The sequence below is a fragment of the Mus musculus genome, chromosome 18 (assembly GCF_000001635.26).
Source record: "Mus musculus strain C57BL/6J chromosome 18, GRCm38.p6 C57BL/6J".
Taxonomy (NCBI): Eukaryota; Metazoa; Chordata; class Mammalia; order Rodentia; family Muridae; genus Mus; species Mus musculus.
Genome location: NC_000084.6, coordinates 12,240,789 through 12,256,672, shown reverse-complemented (window position 1 = coordinate 12,256,672; position 15,884 = coordinate 12,240,789). Strand labels below are relative to the sequence as shown.

The 15,884-nt window shown below is 41.3% G+C and overlaps 1 protein-coding gene across 7 annotated transcripts in view; it reads left to right on the top strand.

Moving 5' to 3' along the window:
* The window catches only part of Ankrd29 (ankyrin repeat domain 29), a 53,657-nt gene extending 49,341 nt beyond the window's left edge, over positions 1 to 4,316 (top strand). For 3 of the 7 annotated variants that reach the window (XM_017317867.2, XM_017317869.2, XM_017317871.2), the window contains one exon: positions 1,972 to 4,311. In XM_017317867.2, coding sequence (XP_017173356.1) covers positions 1,972 to 2,079 — 108 coding nt within the window. In that variant the 3' untranslated portion in view covers positions 2,080 to 4,311. Of the gene's footprint in view, positions 1 to 1,266 lie in introns of all 7 variants that reach the window. The other 4 variants (NM_001360803.1, NM_001190371.1, XM_017317870.2 and 1 more) reach the window with 3 other exon arrangements.
* The last annotated feature ends 11,568 nt before the right edge of the window (positions 4,317 to 15,884 follow it).

Below are 15,884 nucleotides of genomic sequence, written 5' to 3'. Positions count from 1 at the left end.
CAGATCAGAGTAATGATGCCGCCAACGTCCTATCTGTGAAGCAAGTGTGTTGAGGCGAGCGTGGGTGAAGGGTTGCTCACAGGAGCAGGGAGGACTCCAAGGCAGCTGTAGCACCACCAACGCACGCCAGCATGGCGTGAAAGCCAGCGTCCTGTAATCTCTGCTTGACTTGGAGGCAGCTCTGCCGATTGGAGAGCCCTTCCTTTCAGTAGTCCTGGTGGGGGTTCATATAGCCTTGGTAGGGGTGGGGTGCTTGTCTTGTAGGTTTCAGGGACTTGCTGAGACTCAGTCGTTTGTTTACTTCCCGAGGTTAAGGAGCTTCCTTTTAGAAGTTCTTGAGTCTTGGTGACTTTCTTCCAGGATGGCAACAGGGCAAGTGGGGAGAAAGGGAAGGGCGGGGAGGGAAAAATGGAAAGCTGAGGGGGAAGGTAGGAGAAGAAAAGGAAGCAGTTCTTGCAAGCCTTGGTGCCTTATCAAAGAAGGCTGCCTGCAGGGCCTTGTGTGGACACTAAGCTCCTCCCCCCTTGCCAACTACCAATCAGTGTGCAGCTAGTTTTCATCATGGGGCCACCAAAGACATTATCACAGCCTGCTTGCCGAGCCACTCAAAAGAGTTCAGCTGTCCTCTGTGCAGCTTCACACGAAAGAAATATGGAAGATCACTAAGCAATTCTACATTGCTAAGACTTTTGTTTTTGCAAAGGCAGTTGTTTTTTTCAGAAATATATTTTGTATGCCAAACTGTAGCAAATTTATTATTTTTCATTGACTAGGAAATACATTTTTTTTCAGATTTCATTTCTAAGTTAAAAATATATGAGAGTGCTCCATAATATTTAAGAGCTTACAACAGTGCTGATATCACGGAAGTTCTGGAATTCTTTCTCTTATAACACATGACACCTGTGGGAGGAGCTAGCTCCCTAAGTGCTTCAAGCTGTGCCTCAGCAGTGCTTCAGTAGTCAGTTCAGTGGTGACTTTCAGGTCCTGTGGGAAGTTGCAATCCACAGACACTACGCCTTCCTGGGTGTGCGTTACCCTCTGCAGACTTCCTGACTGCTTTCTCATCAGACCACACCTGTCTTACTGCAACATGCCCCTTCTTGCATCTGGAAGCTAGAATGTTGCTTTTATTGAGGCAGGGAATAAAGAGCAGAGTTCAGAGCAGGGAGGAGGGTGGCCAAAGTACAGAGAGGTGGAAGGAATAAATTCAAGTCACACAACAGATGATGTGGTTTATAACAATGCATTCTGTGTTTTATAAAGAACTAGAAGATGTCCGAAGCTTCCCCAACAGGATATTTAAGGAAATGGAGATGCCAATCACCCTGACTCATTCATTACAGTTTATATCTCTGACTCAATTATCAAACTGTACCCCATAATATGAACAAGTGAGAATAATAAATGAGGAGCCATCAAGATGGCTCAGTGAGTAAAGGAGCTTGCCACTGAGTCTGATGACCTGAGTTCAAGATCTGGACCCTGTGTTGTAGAAGAGAACTGACTCCTACACGTAAATTAGAAAATGTGTTACAAAAATAATAAATAAATTGGAATGTGGGCAGACAAAAATCCCATCTTGAGTCCTCCCTATTGTACAAACCACCTAATAGAATAAACTAAATATTTTTAAGTCCAATGCCTGTATTCACTACACAGCTATTAGATGTAATGTGCTGGACATTGTGCTGAAAATGGAGATACAGTGATTTATAAGACAAAGGTCCTGCCTCCCAGGAGCCTCCAGTACAGTAAAGATTTGGCTAGATATAAAGCTAGTGTCTAGCTGAGAGAACAGCGGGTACTACTTCTCATTAGAAGGAGACCCCTGTTGCCTACTAGAGATCAGTAAGTCCAGTGGAGGCTTCTTGTCACTGAAGGACAAAGCCTGGGGTCCCCTGCCGCCTTTGAGTCTCTAAAATTACACCAGTGGGGGACTGCACTAATGGCCATATCATCTCCTTTCAGGCCAATGAGCTCCCAGCAGAACTAACCAAAAATGAACGCATACTGCACCTCCTGAGACAAAAAGAAGGACCTGGGAAGAATGAACTTGGATCCATCTTAGATAGATAGGAATTTAGGCCACAGTGTCCAGAAAGAAATGGTTCTTAACAATGTTGGAAATGAAGAAAGAATGTCTGCCCTGTGGGTTTGCACACTGTGCACTGACCCAGGACGGCTCAGGGTCCACTTCCCTTTATTTACAGTGGGCTTCTCACACTGCCCTATAACTTAGCCCTCGGGGACATGGATAGTCACAGATTCCACAGAAACCTATCTACAACTATGATAACTAAGTTCAGCTCCATGTTGGACATGATTTCAGTGCTAAAAAAGGAAACAAAAGCTTCATTCTTTAAGAGTCAGAGGCCACCCTTCAATGAAGCAGTACATGTTTACTTTTGTGTTTAATGTAGCTATGCTAAAATACAATATGTTTAATGTAGCTATGCTAAAATACAATGTGTTTAATGTAGCCATGCTAAAATACAATGTGTTTAATGTAGCTGTGCTAAAACACAATGCCTCCATAATAGTTTCATTTGTCCATTCATTGTAAAGTATTTTTATCACCCAAAGATCAGAGTCATGGTTCTTGTGAACCAGTGTATACATAAGCAATGGTTATTTAAGATCCACTTTTGACATTCCACTATGTGCTACTCAAAGATGGGCCATAAACACATAGAAAAGAAAAACTGTTTGTTGGTAAAAAAAAAAAAAAAAAAAAAAAACCTCAACTTTTTCCTGACTTGTAAAGTCACTGTCTCCTAGTCCACATTGTCAATGTATGAGGATAGCAATAGGGAATTGAAAACCCCAACATCTGCAAAACACAGGTCTCTTTGAGCTTTGACTCTGGTTGTATGGTCTGGAGTCCAATTTCCAAGGCACAAGCAAGGACACAATATGCTGGGGAATCTGGCACTTCCCACAGCACTGTCTCTGACGGTGAGCTCACTGGATGAAACACGATATACATGAGTACTGTTGCTGTTACTACTGGGGACTCTCCATAGTAAAGGCAGTTGTTAGTATTTACCAGGTGCTCATTGATACATACTCATGGGTGAATTGATTCCAGCAAAGAACCACAAGTTCACCAAACTGTTTGAGGAGGGTCTAAAGTTGATGCTCAATGCACTTCCAATGGTGTCTAATTGCCTCTGTTGGTGCCTAACTGCATATACAGAAATCAATCTTCCTTCTATAATACACCGCATGAAACACTAATAGTACTTTCATGTTTAAACACATATCCACTACTCTAGCTCATACTATGCTCCAGGTCCCAACCAGTAGTCTCTGTGTAAAGTCCTGTTAAGATGGAAGGGAAAATAATCCTAAAGAAGGTTTTGCTTAACCAAATGCAGTGTTATGAGAAGCACTACCTTTAAGTCTATAAATGCCAGAATGGAATTCTTGAAATCAGAAGATGCTCTCTTAAAATTGTTTATGATAAATGCAATCAGAATGACAAGATTTACAGCACACACCCTCAAAGAAGGATAAAGTCTGTCTGACTGATAAGCTCTGCAGAAATCCCCACTCTAGTTTCAAGATAAAAGATTAGAAAGTTGTTCGTTGCCACAACACCTGACACAAATATTTTGGTAGCTCAAGATCAGTGCCAACTTCCCCATTGGCAGCCTTTTACTTGGCAAAGTTATGCAAATACACATTATCTTCATGGGAATTTTGAAATGCTGTATTTGCCTTGAAGAAGAAATTAATGTGGACTTAAATGCTTTGCAATTTCCCCTTTATTTAACCCTATACCAGAACCAGTTGTTCATCATAGGTCCAAAAGAAAACAGTATTGCAAATACCACCACCAACAACAACAAATCCAAAAGACAGGATCAGAAACTTCATGTTTTTCACTAAAACCTCTTGACATTGGCCTGTCACGTCATATGAACCATTGTAGGGCCATGAAATTAATTCAGTATCTTTAGCAATACTTAATAAAGACCTTTGTGCTGTATGAAACAGATATTTGGGTTAGCATTTCATCTAGATGCAATTATGATGTTATCCGTGGCAGGGAAGTTGGGTAAGAACCTACCAAAAACTGAACAAGATGTCTGTTATTTCAGAAACTGTATTTCCATTTGCACACATATAAAGGACTCTTTATATTAGACTCATAGACAATCCAGTAAGTCTTAATCCAAAGACTTAACAAAAGCAGTTCTTCTGCAAATAATCCATTTAGCTGAACTACAAAAGTTTGCTACTACATCCATCTGTTTGACAACACATTCCATGTTATACTTAAAATAAAGTTAATAAATTGGGAAATTTGCCTTTGTTGCTTTTTTATTCCTGTGGTTTTTAAAGCCTCTTTTTACATTTATTGTTTGTGGACACTGCAGTACTCTTGAAAGTCAGAAAACAATACAGAAGGTGTGTGTGTGGCGGGGGGCGGGGGGGTTCTTCCACTCTGGGTTCTGGAAATGGAATTCAGGTCCTCACACTTGGCAGAAGGTGTCTTTACCACTGAGTCATTTCCCTGGCCCCTGTGTGATTTAGAATTGAATAAAATTTCAGAGTGAGTAATTCAACTCCATTGGTAAATAGATTGGCGTTTAGGATCCCAAACTGTAAGCTCCATTTCACTAAAGGACTAATCAACTATTGTTTCTACTGCTACAAGTGAGCAATTCTCAAAGTTTTCCTTTCCTGGGGTAGTCACTAAAGACATTGAAAGTAGAAGTTCCTGGCTTCTATTGATTGTTGAGGCTGTTCTTTGCACATTAGCCCTTTGCAGACTTTGTCTTGTGAAATAGCTGACCAGTTTGCAGAACTTGGGAGAACAGGAAACTTTTATAGTAGGGATATTAGGAATCTAGAGAGGACCCCTATGGTGGCTCTGGCTTTCCTCTGTCCCATCTTCAGCAACAAGAAGCTACATGTCATTCTTAAGCTGCTATGGGAGGAATGGCAAGGAGGAAGAAAAGAATAACCCAAATACAAGGCTGCTTGGAGGGATGGAGATTCTGCAAATTTGAGATAGGCATGCATATGACATAAGATGCTGATTTTCCTAACTGCATAACAAGGTGGCCATGGTGCTGGAACTGGCCGAATGCCCCAAGTAGGGGTGGGGGATGGGTCACAGATTAATAAAAAAGCTAATATCTGTTACAGTATACATGGGTGGTAAGAACCTGGTATAGATAATTTCATTTGCTCCCACTGACCATATGCAATAGGTATTGTTGAAACTGTTTAGAGTTGTAAGGTCAGAGCCTAGGCTCTGGCAGCCTGAACAAGCCAAACTCAGCCATCCATCTTCAATAAGCCAACTAAAGAAGCAAGAGATAGTGGAAAAACTAAGAAATGACATTTATTTGATGTGGCAACATTGGGAAGAGGCCCTGTGATGCCCCTCTACTCCCCAGGTACATTTAGGGAATTCTGACATAAGGTTTAGGTTTAAATAAAGGCCAAGAAACATGTGTAAAGAAATCACAAAGGGAGACAAGACTGGAGATAGAAAACATAGAAAGAGATCAGAAGCCGGGCAGTGATGGCGTATGCCTTTAATCCCAGCACTTGGGAGGCAGAGGCAGGTGGATTTCTGGGTTCAAGGCCAGCCTGGTCTACAGAGTGAGTTCCAGGACAGCCAGGGCTACACAGAAAAACCCTGCCTTGAAAAACAAAAACAAAAACAACACAGAAAAACCCTGCCTCAAAAAATAAAAACAAAAGCAAAAAAGGAAGAGATCAGAAGTCATAGATGCAAGCATCACCAACAGAATACAAGAGAAGAGAGAATCTCAGGTGCAGAAGATACCATAGAAAACATTGACACAACAGTCAAAGAAAATGCAAAAAGCAAAAAGCTCTTAACCCAAAACATCCAGGAAACCAAGGACACAATGAGAAGACCAAACCTAAGGATAATAGGTATAGAAGAGAGTGAAGATTCCCAACTTAAAGGGCCAGTAAATATCTTCAACAAAATTATAGAAGAAAACTTCCCTAACCTAAAGAAAGAGATGCCCATAAACATACAAGAAGCTTACAGAACTTCACATAGTTTGGACCAAAAAAGAAATTCCTTCTGTCATATAATAATCAAAACACCAAATGCACTAAACAAAGAAAGAATATTAAAAGCAGGAAGGAAAAAAGGTCAAGTAATATATAAAGGCAAACTTATTAGAATTACATCAGACTTCTCACCAGAGACTATGAAAGCTAAGAAGATCCTGGGTAGATGTCATACAGAACCTAAGAGAACACAAATGCCAGCCCAGGCTACTATACCCAGCAAAACTCTCAATTGCCATAGACAGAGAAACCAAGATATTCCATGACAAAACCAAATTTACACAATATCTTTCCAGAAATTCAGCCCTACAAAGGATAATAAATGGGAAACACCAACACAAGGAGGGAAACTACACCCTAGAAAAAGCAAGAAAATAATCTTCTTTTAACAAACCCAAAAGAAGATAGCCACACAACATAATTCCACCTCTAACAACAAGAATAACCTGAGGCAACAATCACTGGTCCTTAATATCTCTTAACATCAATGGACTCAATTCCCCTCAAAAATACATAGACTAACAGACTGGATACATAAACAGGACCCAGCATTTTGCTGCATGCAGGAAACACACCTCAGTCACAGAGACACAGACTACCTCAGAGTAAAAGATTGGAAAACAAATTTCCAAGCAAATGGTCCCAAGAAACAAGCTGGAGTAGCCATTCTAATATTGAATAAAATCAACTCAACTTTCAACCAAAAGTTATCAAAAAAGATAAGGAAGGTAACTTCATACTGTTCAAAGGAAAAAATCTACCAAGATGAACTCTCAATTCTGAACATCTATGCTCCAAATGCAAGGGCATCCACATTCATACAAGAAATTTTACTAAAGCTCAAAGCACTCATCGCATCCCACACAATAATAATGGGAGACTTCAACACCCCACTCTCAGCAATGGACAGATCATGGAAACAGAAACTAAACAGAGACACAGTGAAACTAACAGAAGTTATGAAACAAATGGACTTAACAGATATTTATAAAACATTTCATCCTAAAGCAAAAGAATATACCTTCTTCTCAGCACCCCATGGTACCCTCTCCAAAACTGACCATATAATTGGTCACAAAACAGGCCTCAACAGATACAAGAAGATTGAAATAATCTCACCATGGTCTTAGGCTGGTCTTAAATACCAACAAAAACAATGGCAAGCCCACATACACATGGAAGCTGAACAATGCTCTACTCACTGATTACTTGGACAAAGAAATTAGCATTTTCTTAATGTTTAACTTCAAAGAGTTTTTGCTATTTTGAAATTTTTAAAATATTACTTACTGATAAAATAATTTCTCTCCTAGAAACACTGATAATCTTTTTTAAGTAAACTGGTTGTTAGACAGTGTACTCAGATATATAATGTGTTTTAAATATTCTTTCACTATGTCAGGTGGTATCATATATGGGCTTTTATTATATTTCTTAGTGATTAATTTTTAATATTTTATGCTCTTTTACTATGCTTAATTCCAATGGACTATTTTGTATGTTTTGAAACAATTTAGTATTCAACATTAGATATAGGATCCTCAGTTATGGATAGTACTAGATATTCATTAATGATATTTTTAGAGTATAAAAGATATTAATTTAAAAGTTGAACAAATTTTTATGTATTATTTGGTCCTCAAAACACTCCATATTATTAATATGTTTGATGTATAAAATGCATTTAAATAATAAAAAATTAAGGGAAAGAAAAGAGAAAAATTGCAAAAAAATTTTCTCTTATGAAAGTTGTGATTTTATTTAAATAGTTTTAGGAAGTTAAGTAGTTGACAGAAAGTTTAAGGAGATGTTTTAAGTTGTTTTGTCAGAAAGATATAATGAAGTTAGAATCAAGACTAGAATAAGCCCCCTCCTTGTAGAAGAGGTAACAAAGCTTAATAGGTGAGAAAGGAGCAGAGTGATCTTTTATGAGTTACAAGCACATAATGGTACTAGCAAGAAAAATAGACTTGGGACAAGTGAATGATCAATGAAAGCACTTCATTCTAGGTTGTGTCTGAGTTCCTGGATCTTGTAATCTAGGGGTGTAGCCACAGGTTTCAGTGAGCACTAGGAGAAGACAGGATTGTGAATAAAGAGTAAATAACTCTATTACGAGTATAAGAATGGAGAATGGATGATTAGCCAATTTAGCTAAACAAGACTTCAAAAATAAAACGTAAGGTAGATAATGATCTATTTCTTGGTAAATCTAAATCGTGTGAGCTAAGCATAGGAAAAAACTTGCTATTATAGACTGGCTTGCTTAAATTTTGTTAATCAATAACAAAAGAATTATTACTTTGGGGTTACTTTGAACTTGTGGAGAGAAAGATAGATGAGAAATGTTTAGTTTCAAAAGAAGACTACATAATCAGTAATCCTGTTGTAATTTCTTTTTGTGTAATGATTTTAATCTGTTTTTGAAGAATATCTCTTAAAGAATATGTAACTTATGGCTATGAGGTAATCTTTTTCTTATGTAGAGAACTTTGTCTCAGATGGTCTAAATTGGCTAAGAGAAAAAAAGAAAGTTGTTGGAGTCAACTTGTTGGAGTTTGCTCCATCAATCAAACAGGTATATGTGTATATATGTATATACACATTTATGTACATGTGTATGAGTGTATACATGAGTATGTGTGAAGTTGGTTGGAGCCTGCTCATTGGTGATTTGTTCCATCCATCCATAAAATGCATGTATGTGTATGTATCTAGAGTCGGTTGGAGCTTTGCTGTACCCACCCAATGTGTGTATGTGTGTACGTACATGTGTGAGTGTGTGTGTGTATGTATGTGTGTGTGTTTGTGTGTGTGTTTCCCCCACTTTTTGCTGGCCCCAGAGAATTAAGTTTCCCCCAGAAGAAGTCTGCTGAGTGACCATTCACCAACTCCACACTTTGCCTTCCTCCATTTACCTGTGGTGTGGAGGCTGGCCTTTGCCAGGATAGTTAGTTACATCATCAGTGTCTTAAAACTGAGAGAATTGACATAATGGGAGAATTTTCATGTTGGTGTCACACACCAGCTCATGCCCTTGTGTCGGCTTCTACCTCAACATATTGTAAAATACAGCAAAAGCAAAGAGGTAGATGTGGTCTGCTGTGCTACAACTCATGTTGGGGTTTGATTTCTCAACAGAACAGTATTGAATTGCTGGGACTCTTTAGGAGATAGAACCTACTATGAGGTGACTGGTCCATGACAATACTCATGAATGGTTTAGTGTTGGTCTCATGTATGGGTTGGATCTCCAAGGAGTACATTAATTTTCAAAAGAAAAAGTTTCTAGAGAGACACTGTCTCCTTCCCAGAAAGAAAGCTTCCTCTCTTGTAACCTCTTCACATGATACACTGACGTGCATTCTCTCTGATACCACCTGCCATGTTTTGATATGACCGGAAAGCTCTCACCATAACTTAAACAGACAAGACTGCCAATCTTAGATTTTGAGCCTCCAAACAGTGACTTCCTTTCTTTATAAAACCCAGTATAGGATGGCCTCAAACTTGGATGACCTTGAGTTCCTAATTCTCCTAAGATAAGTGCTGGTATTACAAGCATATACCATTGCCCCGACCTGCAGGGATAATCAGCGGGGACCTAGGGCAGGGAAAAGAGAGTGGGAGGGACAAGAAACATGAAGGATGAGAGCAAGACAATTTTCTGATCAAGCTCTGAAAAACTTTATTCTGGGATGGCAATATAAGAAAGAGGAGGCTTCAAAGGAGGGGAAAGAGCCCGGGGCTCTCCAAAGGTCAAGTGGCAATCCTCAGCTCCTGGAACCAACGGTCACAGTGTCCTCTCTACCCACAAACACTTTCTGTTTATGACCACGAATGTTCTCTCAGGGATGTTTATGTAAGCTAGAAATTTTCCATAAGGCCACGGCTGAGGCCATGGCTCCCGGCATACCATGATGACCATATACCATGAATATGCTTGAACATGTCTGTGTTCAATACACACTCTAAATTCTTTGAGGTTCTGCAATAAGACTTCTAATTTTAGATTTTAAAAAATTGTTATATATGTTTGAGTGTTTTGTCCACAGGCAGGTATGTACACCACATTCATGCCTGGTATATCCAGAGACCAGAAGAGGTTTTGGTGACAAGTGGAATTACACTAAGAAGGAACATTAGTGCAATTGAAACATAGCTGGTGGAGGAAAAAGACGTTATTAATGAGAACGTTAGCCACAGCTTTGAAAATTTCAGTGGGGGCTTGATCTATTTTGTCCCATTATTCTTGTATAATTTGAGTATGAAACCTCTATTTCATACATATTTCTTTTTAAGAACCCGGGAGTAGAAGAACATCCTCTGACACAGAAGGAGTTTTCTTGTTGGGTTTTTGGTGCTAGATGGGGCTAGAGGTTATAATGCCCTATGTATGAGTTATAGACTGGGTTCCTCTAGTTATGTTGAGCTCAATCACTTTCTCTTCTTATTTTAACACACCTGTAATTTCTGTTTTAAAGAATGTTTTCTTTTGTTTAAGCCTGTATTATTGTCAGGATTGGTCAGTTAGATTAGTCCATCCCAAGACTGTTTGGTCCCCTTCTTTTGTCCAAACTATGACCCTATTGGATAAAAACAATCTTTTTAATGGCAAGACAACAACAGGGTGTTGCCTATGAAAGGGATCACTTTTATTTCCCCTGACAAGAGACATTTAGGTTCTGTTTGCATGGGTTGAAAATAAGACAGTAAACCTGTTAGTCATAGGACAATCGTGGTGGGGATTCCAACACAATGTTTAAGAACACAGTGTTTCAAGAACAAAATGTTTCAGGTTATGTTAGGCAGTCAAAACTTAGAAAGTTTGATTTTTAGTGGTCTTTTTTCAGTTACTTTCCACTTCTGTGGCTTCCTCAGGTGCCTTCTTGAGCTATAAGTGATGAATCCAGGTAGAAACACCAGCAACTTTAACAGCAGTATGAATCTGGATAATCATGATGTAAGTCCTTTCCATCTAGGTGCAAGGTGGTCAGTTTTGAAGCTGCTAACTAATACAGCTGTGGCTGAAATGGGTGGTCAGGAGGGTGATACCTCACAGGTTGGCATGAGGGAAAATCTTATTCAAGGTTAATTGAATACTTTTAAGGATTCAGAGATTGGAACAATCTGATAACCGTCCATCATGTAGTGGAGGGATCACGGGAGATGGTTGCCCATATAGTATTTCATAAAGGATGAATTTTCTTGGTAAGGGGTACAGTAGACCCTGAGAAGGGCTGCACAGGGTCATTTATTACCAGTCTCAAGAGTACATTTAGCTAAAATCTCCCTTAAAATTCTATTAATCCTCTCTACTGTCCCTGAGCTGAGGATGATACAACAAAGTGTAGTCATGGATGGGTTACTCAGGTCATCATCCAGCAGTAGGTCAGCAAGATTGATAGTAAAGGGTTTATCAAAGGTCAGTTTGTTCTTATCTAACAGAAGGGCTGAATATTGATTCAGAGAGTCATTTGACATTCATCAGTTGGTGGCATCTCTCAGTTGGGATTCCACAGAGTAGGTGTGGAGCTGTTACTGTTAGAGTTGGTTCCACTGTGAGCTTGTCAGCTTCTTTTACAAGAAATTTGGTAGCTGCAATGGCTCTTAAATGGGGCATAGGGACATCTCAAGGCTACAGGATCTGGTCTCTTTGATATGTAACCCATTGGCCTTTTCCAGGGACACAGTCTGAGTCAGGACTCCCTTGGTGATGCCCTTTCTTTCTTTGACATAAAAATGGCTTGGAGACATCAGGGAGAGTTAAATCTGGGACCTGTACAGGATCTCTTTTAAGTTCTTAAAGGCATGTTCATGGTCCTCAGTCCATCGCCTAAGAGTGTTACCTCAGTCAAAGTAGAGTATAAGGGTTTGGCAATTTCAGGAAATCCGGGTATCCAAAGATGATGATCCCCAACAGCTCCCAGAAACTCCCCAACTTGACTCTTAGTGGTTGGAGCTGAGATTTGCATTATGGCCAGCATGTGGGCCTGGAACATCAGTCTTTCCCCTTCTCTCAGTTCATATCCCAAAGCAGGTAACTTGGAGGGAGCAAACCTGGGCTTTCTTTTTGAAACTCTGTAGCCTAACTGGGCTAGTTTCCAAAAGGCCTCTGGTGGCTCACAATTAGTTCTCCTTAGGTTTTTGTTTTTTGTTTTTTGTTTTTTGTGGTCAATAGTAAATCATCCACATACTGAAGCAAGCTTATCTCACAGTACTTACTGAAGAAGATACCTAAATCCTGGTTGAGTGCTTCATCAAAGATGATGGGAGAAGTTTTGAACCCTTGTAACAATCTGGTCCAGGTTAGTTGTCCTGATGCCCCCAGTTTAGGGGTGGCCAATTCAAATATGAAGACAAGCTGATTTGAATTTGACAGGGGGATAGAGAAGAATGTGTCTTATAAGGGCAATATAGTACAAAGTTTATGTTCTAACAGGTTGACAAAGTGTAGGGATTTATAACCACTGAGTGAATGGTTTCTACCCATTGTTCACTCCCCTCATACTGGTCAGTCGTCTTGAGCTCCAGGCTTTTGGACAGGCAACTGGGGAATATTCCGGACCAACTGGCAAGGAGTGAGCAGGTGCCTGATGTGAACCTTAGCCTCTTTCTGGCCTCTGAGCAGGTGGGTGTTGCTTGACTCAATGGACATAGCCCCAGATGTCAGTTGTACTGTGACAAGTGGCACATGTTTAGTAAAGCCAAGAGGATTGTCCTCTGCCCAAACTGTAGAGATTTCCTGGGTCTACAACTTCTTCCATTCCCCTTCTAGGGAATGGGTTGAATTTTTGGAGGAGAAATATTCCTCTCTTACTGGGCAGGTTATAGTTAAAGCCTTAGATGGGCCTCCCAATTGCAGCCTAAGAATGTCTCCTGAACAAATTGTGGGAGAGACTGAAAGAAAAGCCATACAGAGACTGCCTCACTTGGAGATCCATCGCGGATGCTATTGAGGATGCTGGGAAGTGCATGCTGACAGGAGCCTGGTTTGGCTGTCTCCTGAGAGGCTCTGCCAAAGCCTGACAAATACAGAGGCAGATGCTCTCAGCCAACCATTGAACCAAGCGCAGGGTCCCAGATGGAGGAGTTGGAAAAAGGACTGAAAGCTGAGGGGGTTTTCAGTCCTGTGGTGGTATCAACAGTGTCAACCAGCCAGACCCCCGGGAGCTCCCAGGGACTGGGCCACCAACCTAAGAGTATACATGGAGGGACCTATGGCTCCAGCCTCGTATGTGGCAGAGGATGGTCTTGTTGGACATAAGTGGGGGAAGCGGCCCTTGGGCCTGTGGGGGTTTGATGCCTCAGTGTAGGGGAGTGCAAGGGCTGAAAGGCAGGAGTGGATGGGTGGGGGAACACCCTCATAGAGACAGAGGGGTTAGGAGGGGTGGGAAAGGAGTCTTCAAAAGGGGAGACCTAGAACAGGGGAAACATTTGAAATGTAAATAGAGAAAATTTCCAGTTTAAAAAAAAAAAAGAATGTCTCCTGAAAATAATATTGTTGCCTAGAGCTTAGAGCTTGTTCAAGAAGTCCAGTCCCATTAAAGGGTAGGGACAATTAACAATAAAAGTCATAGTTCCTTATCCTAAGTTAACTGTCTAGTCAGTGGTTCACTTAAATTCTTTAATATTCCCTGCTACCCACATACTTCCATTGTTTAATTGGTAAGGAGTCCTAAGAATTCCCACAATACCCCCATGTCCACCAGAAAATTTACAGGTTTGCCCCAATGGTAAAGGTTACCATAGGCTCCTGGAGGCCTGGTTGAAAGGAGCCTTGGCCTTGCTAACCCTCCATAGCTAGAATTGGCTTGGGTTTGGGGGTCCCACATGCTCTCATCATGGGCATTCATTCTTCCAGTGATCCATTTCTTCGAAGTAGGCACATTGCTCTTTTTTGCAAAGGTTTTCTCTTTTCATCATGGGGTGCATGGGTAGAGTTGCAAGTGGATAGGGCTTGTAGTGCAGCCATGGTGGCCTGCTCCATCTTCTTTGTCAAAAGATCTTCTTTATTGTCTCTGCTGTCTAACTCCTTCTGGGTTATTTCTAATAGTTCTGACCTGTTCTTCCCTGTTAACCCATCCATCTTTGTGTCTTCCTATGTGTGTCAACTGAGTAACAAAGGTAAGGTTAATAGCCTTGATATTTGCTGGGTCCTCTGGGTTACAGGGGTGATCAGTGTCCAGGAGGCACTCCAGGAAAGCTGGAGGCGATTCTTCTGGACCCTGTTTCACATCTGCTCCCTTAGCTAGGTTAGTGGTGTTAGGCTGCCCATTTCATCCCTTCCAGAAGAATGTGGTGATACCTAAGTCTGTGTTGTAGTCCCATTGGGGTCTCCACATTGGCAGAGCTTGGTCAATTCCCTCTTCCTTTGGTCATCAGTCTTTTTGTTTGTTTGTTTGTTTTTTGTTTGTTTGTTTGTTTTTCGAGACAGGGTTTCTCTGTATAGCCCTGGCTGTCCTGGAACTCACTCTGTAGACCAGGCTGGCCTCAAACTCAGAAATCCACTGTCATCAGTCTTTGAAGCTATCTTGGGAGTGTGTCAACTGCTTTCATGAGAATCCATTCCCTCTCTTCAGTAGTATAAAGTACCTGCTGAAAGCTGTCTCCTGAGCTTAGTGCTGAAAGCAGGGTTCTGGTTCTTCCTATTTAAAGATCCATAGTGGAGAAAGGGGTATACAGGTAGTGGTTGTCAGCAAGTGCTGCAGGAGAGCAAAGACAGAAAGCAGAGAAGTCCCAGAGTGAGGCTAGGAGTCAGGAGGGGCATATGGGACCCCCCCACACACACATCCCACCCCCGAATCCCCGGTGAGTGTGGGGAGGGAGAAAGACAGGGGAAGATAAGGAAGAACTAGATGATAGGGTAGGGTTGAAATGGAGGGAGAGGCAGTGCAGGGAGGGGCAGAGTAGGCTGTGGTGGTGGGGACTGGGGTGGTGAAGGTAGAGGTTGAGGTGAGGAAGGAGTGTAAAGATGGTCACATGGAGGGAGAAGGGATTCTTCCTCCAGTGAGTCCTGCAGAATGGTTTACAGAGGGGGTTCCTGGGACTCTGCTACAGACCCTCAGAGGGCCCAGCTGCCAACAAGCAGGCTTTGGCCACCTTGCCCATTACAGACTGTACAAACCTTCATCCAGAGGATGGTGAGCAGGAAGTTGCTTCAGCCCGAGGTTTACAGAGGGTGGCATTCACCATTGTCCAGGTTAGCTGAGAATCAAAAGTATCCTCAGGGGATCACTGAACCCCAAGTGAGGGTCATTTAGCTTCACAGAACGTTCCGAGCCGATAGGATAGTTGTAATTCTCCTTGACTACAGGGAGGTAAAGTTGTTAACATTCTTTAGAACTGCCTAGAGGGCTGTTAGGTTTGCTATTCTTATTGCCCATATTATCCACCCATTTAGTCACTCCAAGGTCAATACAAACCACTTAACACAGAACATACAAACCACTTAACACAGAACATGGGAAGCACAAGATATGGAGACAGTAAAAATGAAACCAGAGACAAAATGGAGAAGACACAAAACCAGACCAAGAACCTGAGGTGAGCAATGCAACTTTTTGCCCTGGACAGGAGAGTATTGAGTCTCCTCAGACCCCTCCTTGTCCCAGATTGGGATCCTAACAGAACTGGACAACACAGAGAATTACCATGAGTTACCAGGGGAGGCCTCTGAAGATACTTGCTGCTTTTCTCAACACAGCAGCTCCACTATGATAGTCCACAAAACCAAAGGCATGCCTCAGAGCCTTGGAATGTCTCAAGGTGTGCACATCCTGAGGTAACTCTTTAGCCCTGGAGTCCTGGAGTGA